The sequence below is a fragment of the Lactuca serriola genome, chromosome 7, assembly GCF_051521515.1.
Source record: "Lactuca serriola cultivar US96UC23 chromosome 7, Lser_US96UC23_V15, whole genome shotgun sequence".
Taxonomy (NCBI): domain Eukaryota; kingdom Viridiplantae; phylum Streptophyta; class Magnoliopsida; order Asterales; family Asteraceae; genus Lactuca; species Lactuca serriola.
In genome coordinates, this window is record NC_136414.1 from 83460249 (window position 1) to 83470103 (window position 9855).

General features: G+C 31.4%; 1 protein-coding gene across 1 annotated transcript; it reads right to left on the reverse strand.

The window, feature by feature from the left end:
* Window positions 1-7968, reverse strand: LOC145063034 (putative inactive cadmium/zinc-transporting ATPase HMA3). Its single transcript, XM_079010635.1, has 9 exons — window positions 7596-7968; window positions 3326-3583; window positions 3105-3202; window positions 2771-3026; window positions 2471-2608; window positions 2068-2386; window positions 1778-1980; window positions 1494-1693; window positions 1-1429 (listed from the first exon to the last, which is right to left on the reverse strand). The coding sequence occupies exons 1-9, from the start codon at window positions 7786-7788 to the stop codon at window positions 206-208; spliced, it is 2889 nt and encodes a 962-aa protein (XP_078866761.1). The 5' UTR covers window positions 7789-7968; the 3' UTR covers window positions 1-205.
* Window positions 7969-9855: the final 1887 nt, after the last annotated feature.

Below are 9855 nucleotides of genomic sequence, written 5' to 3' on the forward strand. Positions count from 1 at the left end.
TTTATAAACCATTTTCTAACATATCACTTATAATCTTGAATATAGATACAAAAGCTACTATACATAGAAATGTCATAACTTGAATACAAATACAAAATACATAGAAACGTTACTACTATAATACAAATACATAGGCCTATATACATATAAATGGTACATGTTATATACATACATATATATATAAGTGGGAAATCTTGGAAAACATTTACTCGATCACAATCTCTGATAAGCGTCCATACCGACAACATTTGTATGCAAAGCTCTTGCAACACCCACTGACAACATTCCTCTTTTTCAAGCCACGCCTCCTGCAACAATTTTTAACCATTTTCTCCAACTTGATGTAGGAATTACTATTATTGCATTCTCCTTGCTCTTTAACGCAAATCTGTGATTCCAAATCTTTGTTTACCTTACAACACTTTGTTTCTTGTATGGACTTTTTTGCTTTACATGATTGTACCACTGGCTTTACCTCTTGTATTTCGTCCTTCTCATCATCACAACACCCGTGTGTTCCTTTTCCTTGTACCAATCGCATCTGCTCTCGTACGTCACAACACTTATCTTTAACCTTTGAATCACAACAACTTTCTTTAACCTCTACCTCTGAACTACAACAATTGTCTTTAACCTTTGAACCACAACCACCACCATCACAACAACTTTCTTTAATCTCTACCTCTGAACTACAACAATTATCTTTAACCTTTGAACCACAACCAACACTCGTATCACAACAACTTTCTTTAACCTCTGAACTACAACAATTGTCTTTAACCTTTGAATCACAACCACCACCCACATCACAACATTTGGCTTTAACCTCTGAACCACAACCACCACCATCACAACAACTTGCCTCAACCTCTGAACTACAACAGTCGTCTTTAACATTTAAATCACAACCACCACCCACGTCACAACATTTTTCTTCAACCATAGAATTAAATGTACACTGTGCATTGTTACCTAAAGAACCCGAATTCTTTTTCCTGTTTTTTGAATTTGTACCTCGTAGCAGAAGCATGCTGTTGAAAATGACAAGTAAGCAGGTTCCCATGTCAGCAAGAACCGCAGCCCAAACAAGCGGGTGTCCAGCAATAGCCAATGCGATAACAGCAGCTTTAGTAACCATAGCAATGAAAATGTTCTCAAATATCTTTCTACGTGTTCTTCTCGCAAGCCTTACAGCTACCGGAACTTTCCGGATATCATTGGACATCAAAATCACGTGTCCTGTTTCATTTGCTAATGCGGATCCTGACACCCCCATTGAGATCCCGATGTCTGCTGTGGCTAAAGCAGGAGCATCGTTCATCCCGTCTCCCACCATAGCTACCGGGGATTCCTTTTGGATTTCTTTAATGATTCTGGCTTTATCTTGTGGGAGAAGTTCTGCGTGAACCATGTCTAATGCTCCTCCTAACTGTGAATTCAGAAATTGAGTCGAAAGAAATGGAAAAAAAATGGGAAATTTGATTTTGAATTACCTGATTTTGTGCGTGATTAGCGGCGGATTGAGAGTCTCCGGTGAGCATGGCGGTTTTAATTCCCATTGATTTGAGTTGTTGGAGGGCTTCACGTACTCCGATTCGACATGAATCTGATAAACTAAAGATTCCGGAAAGTGAAGACCCTACGAATATGTACCCAGTCGACCTCCCTTCATTCCTTTCATCACTGATAAGATCTGAGAATATTAATTGTTCAAGAATTACATTAGACAACAGAAATATAATTTCGAATAATTAATTAATTAATTATTGATTCTCACCTTGTGAACAGCCTGCTCTAATGGCGATCCTTTTGTTTCCGATATAAACATCTTTCCCATCTATCTTCCCGTAAACTCCTTCTCCAGGAAAATCTTTGAATTCCTCCACATTGTCTGGTTGTGGTTGGACTGAATGAGACTGTGCATAGTCCACAAGTGTCGCAGCCATTGGATGACTAGACTTGCTCTCGATGCTCGAAACCCTTATCAAATTAAATGAGTCGAAATTATTTATTATTTTTTTTTAAACACAGCTTCATATTAGTAAGAAATCATAAATAATAATTTACCAGTATAGCAATTTGTCATTGTGAATGAGCGGTTTAAAGCTTGAGACAGAAAACTCTCCTTTAGTGATTGTTCCGGTTTTATCAAAGCAAATAAATTTAACAGTAGAAAGTATTTCAAGGTATTCAGCGCCTTTGACTAAAAGTCCAGATGTAGCTGCTTTTGACAATGCACAAAATGCTGCAATTGGAGTTGATAAGATAAGTGCACATGGACATGCACTTACCAAAACAACCAATGCCAAATGATACCATTTTTCCAGGTCGTGAACTCGCATAGCAGCTGGTATAGCTGCCAAGCTGGCAGCTACCACAACAACAGCTGCAAAACCCAAAAACCACAAACAAAATATTTAACGAGAAATCCCTAGAAACAAAAAAGAAAATATAAATAACAGAATTTTACCAGGGGTGTAATACTTGGCTATCTCATCTATATATCTTTGAGTTTTAGATTTGTTATTTTGAGCCTCTTCAACAAGCTTTCCCATTTTTGCCACCACACAATCGTCAGCAAGAGCAGTAGTCTTAACACTAATATAACCTGAAATAAAAAAATAAAATAAAAAATTCCGAATCAAATTAATATCTTTAAAAAAATATATATATATATATATATATATATATATATATATATATATATATATATATATATATATATATATATATATATATATATATATATATATGCAGAATGATTGCATACCATTTAGATTGAGCGTCCCTGCATAAACGATGGAGTCTACTTGTTTAACAACAGGAAACGATTCACCAGTTAGGGTTTTTTCATCGACTTCACATTTCCCTTCCACGACTATTCCATCAATGGGGATCATGGTCCCGGCTTTGACCGCAAGTCTTGTGTTGACTTTGACTTCGCTAGTGTTGACTTCTTCACCAGTGTCGGCTAATACAGCCTTCTGAGGAGCTATGCTCATCAATGATGACATCACAGCAGTCGCCTATACATATCATTTTGTTTTTTAAAATATAAATTAGGAATATTGATTTTCAGAAGAGGGGGGTGTAATTATATAAACCTTGTGACTTGCTCTAGCCTCGAGCCATTCGGATATAACTAATAAGAAAACAATTGTGCCGGCTTCCCAGTAATCCTTCAGGACAATGGATCCTGCGACTGCAACATATAAAAATTGATTTATATGTTAATGAATAAAAATAATATAGTTGAAATTTAGATTTTTATCATTTTCGTTTTAATCATTAATTCATATGGTTATTACTTATAAAAATGTATTACCTGCAATGAGCATGAGAAGATTGATGTCGAATCTGAAAATTCGTAGAGATGCAAAGGCTTTCAAAGTTAAGGGTATAATGCCCACAGCGACAGCTCCAAGTGCTAACCATTTAAATGGAGAATAAAGATATTTCAAAAATGAAAGCAAAAGGAGGACACCACAAACGACGGCGTATGGGCTTGGGTACTTGTTTCCGTAGCTTTGAACTCCTTTCATCCTCACATTTGCTTCTAATCGTGCTTGGTTAAGCGCCTTAACTAAATCAAGCAAGGGTAAAGAGAAAAAAGAAATAATTATCATTTGTTTAATACATAAGTAAAGTGTCATGTAGGAAATTTTAATACGATTTTTTTTGTAAATAACACAATATTCAGGTTTGAAATAAAAAGCTGCTACAGTTGGCCAAGGCATACTTGGGTTTAACAAAACCTGAGTGCATGCATGAGTGCATTCTAATCGTAGGCAGGGACGGAACACGAACATTAGGAGTGCAGGGGCCAAAACCGAAACTAAAATTTGATTGGTAGCTTGACTTATCGATAAACATTTATACATTTCGTTTATGAGTAGGTTTTTTAAATTTATCAGCTAGCTAGGTTTTGAACACTAAATTAACTATGGATGAAAAATTAGGTTTGATCTAAGTGTATTTTTTTCATATTTTTTTTTTGTAAAAGCACATGTAACTTTTTGTTTTATTTTTCCAAACATATTTTTACTTACATATTTATGTGTTTTTTCAAAACCTAATTACACAAATAATGTAGAAATACAAAAAACTTAAAGAAAAATGGAATACATCTCACTATTTAAGCTCAAGCATATAGACGCATTAAAATATCTAAGCAAAAAAAATAAAAAAGTTGTCTTTTAATAACAAATTACTAACAAATATATAAGCATTTATCATAGGGTTTTTCTATAAGTACCTCCTTTTCCAATCTCACCCCCTAATTTTATCTTTTGTCTTTTTGTTGTTTTTTTTTTCCTATTTTGTTTTTTAGTTGTTTTTAATTTTTTTTTTTAAGTTATATTATTATTATTATTATTATTATTATTATTATTATTGTTATAAATTTCATATAAAATTTTAAAATTCGGACAACATTTTTATTTGTTAATTCTTTTTTAATTTATATATTATTATTATTATTATCTTATTTTAACCATGTATTTTTCATTAACGTAAAAAAAATAGTATTAAACATCGAAGTAAAAGTTTGATTAATAATAATAATAATAATAATAATAATAATAATATTAATAAAAGAAAAAACAACAAAAAAAACAAAAGGGAAAAAAGAAAAAAAAAATGATGTCAAATCAAATATAAAAGTTTGATTAGATTAATGTTAGGGGGTAAAATCAGCTAAGGGGGTACTTATAGCACAACCCTTATCATATGGTATTGGCTTAAAAAGTCAAAAGCTATTACTATAGTCTGCTACATAAGGTGGTGCTTTAGATAGAAAAACAATAAATATAGAAACCCAGTACGATACACAATGTCATGGGCTCTCCTTTATGATACTAGTATACTACATCTTCCTAGAAGAAAGAGGTAGTCTGGACTTACAAATACAAGGCTAAAGAGGTGAAACAAGAGTTCTTAGGCGGAGACCCCAAGGGGTGTCGACATTTAGTAACTCAAATGTTCAGACTAGAGAAGAAATTAACCCACAATGACGAAGAGGACGAGAAAATGGTGTCAGCCACGATGGTTAAGGGCAACGTTTTCAGATTTATCTTGAGGGCTTTTTAGTTCTTTTTCTTCTTCAGGATGTTATTAAATACTGTAGTTGAAAATTTAAACTTCTGTTTTTGTGGATAAGTTTTCCTTCAAATTAGGAAGCTCGGGTACTAAAATATTTTATTGAAATATTAGTTTTTCTTCAAAATGGTTCTGAAAAAAGTTGTGTTTTCGTTGTGTCCTTGTTCATTTGAAGTGATTCTTTACAAATAGATATTAGAAGGTTAAAAAGCAGGGGGCCATGGCCTCCCCTAACCCCTAAAAGGATCCGCCACTGATTGTAGGGATGAGATTTTTAACCGAAAAACCAGGAATTGGAACCGAAGAGGAACTGGAACCGAAACATGTGGAAACTGGTTAGTGGTATTCGATCCGGTTCTTGGTTCTTCGTTCACAACTTATTCGGTTTCTGGTTTTCTTGTTCTGGTTCCAAACATCTTCTTAGATAGCACATTTCTTAGTAGAACCGAACTGGTTAGTTGTATTCAGTCTGGTTTTCGGTTCTTAGTTTACGGCTCATTTGGTTTTCAGTTTTTCGGTTCCGGTTCTGGTCCAATTTCAGACCAATTTACATGTTTTATCTAAGGGGTTGTTTGATATCCCTCTGTGGTTAAGTGGTAAGAGGCTGAGTCTGACTCGGACAGCTTGGTATCACACTTAGAAGTTTGTGACTCGGTCCTAGCTCTTTTGCTATGTCACTTACTCGGTTAGATTCAAGGACTCTGTCAAATCTGACTTAACCAGCAACTATTAAATAGCCCCTTGTATTTTTATATAAAAATATATTTTTTATATACTTGTATTTGTATGTATAACCCATATCTAAGTTTTACACCAAAATTTGTGTTGGTGAATATATAACACCAAATATTGTTTTGTGTTGTTCATTAACACCAGATTTATCAAAGTTCATCCATATAAAATGGGATTTCTTCAACTTTTATCTATTGTTTGTATAATAATAATAATAATAATAATAATAATAATAATAATAATAATATATTTGATATTGCTATTTATGATATTATATTATAAATCAAGTTGATATTAATTTATCATGTAAATTTAATTTAATTTATATATTTCAGACTTATTAATATTTAGTATTTTTCTTAATTATTTAGCAAAACAGCTTTTATACAGTTTGTAAATACTAATAAATACAAAGGTTGATTTTGAAAATCCATAAAAGTTGGAAAAAAGGACCTGCAATATTTTTTTTTAGTGTTACAAATAATGTAATATATCTCTAAATTTAAAGTGTAACTATTCATTTCTCTATTTATTTATAGAGTATAAATAGAATTGGGTTGAAATCGTTCTTTATCTATTGGGTTGAAGTCGTTCTTTATTTTACACTCTATAAATAAAGAGTAATTGTAAAAATAAAGTGTGGTCGAAGATGTTCTTTAAGAAAACTTTAAATACACCACCATTTTTATACCATTTTTACCAATTTAATGTAATAACCTTATGTTTCAGAGATGATCTAAATAAAACTTTGAAATAAGTGAAAAAGTTGTGTGTATGACCCATACCAAAAAAAAAACCCAAGGACTATTTGTGAAATACATATATTTTTTCAATTTTAGATATTTGATTAAGTCACATAATATATCTAATTATCTATTGACTATTAACTTAACAACATTTACTAGTGTTAAATAACTCGATGATCTCAGCTATTTATTTTAATATAATATAAATTATAAAATAATGGTACTCTATTTTCTCTATACACAATCGTTTGTAATTTGTTTTGATATTTTCCCGCTTGGTCAGCAGACACAGACAAATAGACCAATAAGACTATCATTATGCAACTTACCTTAATATAGTGTTTGGTGAGATCATTAAAGGAGTTTATAAATTAGATTTATTAAAAATTATTTGAGATAGTTTATTGATAAATTTGAGTTTTTCATATGTTTTCCAAATATAAAACTTATATTAACCTTTTTAAAATTTACTTTTATAATTTGGTTTCTACAAGCTTATTACTTTTTACAATTTTTTAAAAATATTTTTATAACTTCTTTTACAGGGTTTTTACAACTTTTATCACAATATCCTTTTATATATATGAAAACTTATACGTACACAACAATTCTTTTTACGTACACAACAATTTATGGATTAAAGTTGAATTGTAATTTTCTTTTCATATACATATTCATTAATGTAAAATTGTAAATCTGTAAATTCTTATTTTTTTTACATATTCGTTTTTACAAATTGTAAAAGAAAAAATAAAAACAAGTTGTAAAAAACTTCAAACTCCTTAAAATACACCAAAATTCTCAAATTTTCGTTGTTGGTTAGTGGTATTTTTCCTCAGAAAAAGTCTCGAAAAGATAAGAAACGTGTTTAAGTGTACATATATAACCGGATCTTTTTACTCATGAAAACAAAAAACCAAATCAGTTTTAGCTTTTGAAACTATTCCTTCAATGAAAATCGTAAATCTAATTCTCAAACAGATGTATATATTTAGTGTGTGTGAGAGAGAAAGAGTTTACCAATTTGAAATTGAGAAATTAAGGCGGCGTCGTGAAGCACAATTACAGTTTTGGAAGGAATGATGACGGAGACATGGTGAACGCCGTCGAGAGGTTTAAGAATCTTCTCGATCAGTGACACTTCCGACGAACAACATAAACCCAACACGTCGAAATAGCTTTTCTCCAAATCATTTGGCGAATCTTCCTTCATTTCTGTATATCGGAAACCCCAATTCCAGGTAGAATGGAAGATTTTGCGCAAAAGAAAAGAACGAGAGTAGATCTGATGAACAGACGAAGGAAATGAATTGTAGCAGTAACAACTGAGAAGAGAGGATGATTATTTGTAGTGCCAATGAGAGTGGTTGGACGGAGTTCCTTCCGATTTTTATGATTATATTGGAGTATTTTGGTTTGAATTACATAAATAATTGTAATATATTTTCTTTTTGAGTAAATTGGTCCATATGGTTTACCCATATTTGTATTTTTAGTCCAAACTTTAAAAAGTTAAAAGGAATCGGTTATTTTTACCTTTTTCAATAACTTTTTTCTTTTTCCCGTGATCAATTGCAATTTTAAGAGAAAATGACAAAAATAGCCAATTATACTAATTGCATTACAAAAATAGCCAAAAAAAATCGGGATTACATATTTAGCCACCCATTTCGCAGATGAGAAGGCCCCATCTGCGAAATGGGCATCTCATCTGCGAAAGTACAAGTGCCTGAAGCACATTGTACTTTCGCAGATGAGATGCCCATTTCACAGATGGGACCTTCTCATCTGCGAAATGGGTGATTTTTAGGTATAAAAACGTTTTTTTTTTTTTTTTCATTTTCACCAATTCTCTACACAAAAACTCTCTCTAACTTTGGGCTTCTCTCGGAATTTTGGCTAGTTTTTGAAGAAAATGGAAGATTATGTCAACAATCCCGCAAATATGGTTAGATTTTAACTTAATGTTTAAAGTTTTTTTTTTTTTTTTTATCAATTGTTGTATTATTTAGTGTTAAAAAAGGGTAATTTTGTTGTGTTTGATTGATAGTTTTAGTATATTTTTAGTATACTTGAAGTTTAAATGCAAGTAGAGACAAGTAGAGACTGCGTAGATAATGTTTACAATTTGTTATTTTTGTAGTTTTTTTAGTTGTTGTATAACCTGAAATCTTGTAAGTTTTTTTAGTAGAAACTGCAAAATAGTTGTTTGTATATATATTTGTCGTATAACATTTGTATAAGTTGAAAATTTGTCGTATATATATTGTTAGAAATTGTTTTTATTTGTCGTATAAGTTGAAAAATTTGTATAAAGTAGTCGTATAACTTGCAAAATTGTTAGTTTGGTTGTCGTTTTATTTTTAAATTTTTTTGTTTATATGGTTATATAATGTTAGTTTTAATTAGAAAGATAAAAATTGTTTATATATTTGTCGTTTAAGTTGAAAATATGTTTAAGTTGAAAATATTTATATATGATATTGTTTTCTATCGGAAATATATATCTGTTGTATAACTTGGAAAATTGTTTATATATGTGTATGTTATTGTTTTTTATCGGGGAAATATATATATTAGTAATTAAGAAAGTATTTGCAGTTCGTAATCATATATTTAAAAAAAATATATTTTTTAGTTATCTAATTTGTTTTTGTGTTTTTTTTTGCAGCATGATTTTAGTTTAATGAATACGAAAGCCTTTGCGAACCTAAAAGGCTCTGGCGGTAACATATGGGAAGTCTTTGAAGTTTTAGATGATTCCCGACGTGCTATTTTCAAAAATACCGTCTTTGGCTATTTTATTAATGTCCCTCGTTTACAAGGGGACGCTTTATTGTTTCATAAAATGTTCCTTCATCAGATCCGGCCGGACCCTGTTTTATCTCCAGATGGAATAAAACGTTTATATTTTCGAGTAGGCAATACCAAAATGGTTTATGGGCCGGAAGAGTTTTGTTTGATTACCGGCTTCAATTTTGGGGAGTATCCAAAAAACATTGGGAGAAAAGGGTCGGAAAAATTAATAAGCAGTAAAAAAAGATGTTTACTGCGTGAACGGCTATTTCCGGACCATACTAATAGTTCGGTGAAAATCGGCGACCTGAAAAGTTTAATTTTAAATCAAACATTCTTAGCACTTGACGACCTTGATGCAGTTAGAGTATGTTTGATATACATTTTGTGTGAAGGTTTTTTGGGCAAAGAAGTTAACGATCGGGTGCCACAAGATTGGTTTTTTTTGGCTGAGAATTTGGATCTCTGGAATAGGTATATTTTC

Bases quoted from the DNA above. Each gene is read 5' to 3' on its own strand.
- LOC145063034 (XM_079010635.1), bottom strand. From the start codon at position 7,788: ATGAAGGAAGATTCGCCAAATGATTTGGAGAAAAGCTATTTCGACGTG. The intron at 1,981-2,067 runs GTAAATTATTAT...TAATTTGATAAG, and splicing joins AATGACAAATTGCTATACTG to GGTTTCGAGCATCGAGAGCA. The intron at 1,694-1,777 runs GTGAGAATCAAT...TAATATTCTCAG, and splicing joins TAGAGCAGGCTGTTCACAAG to ATCTTATCAGTGATGAAAGG.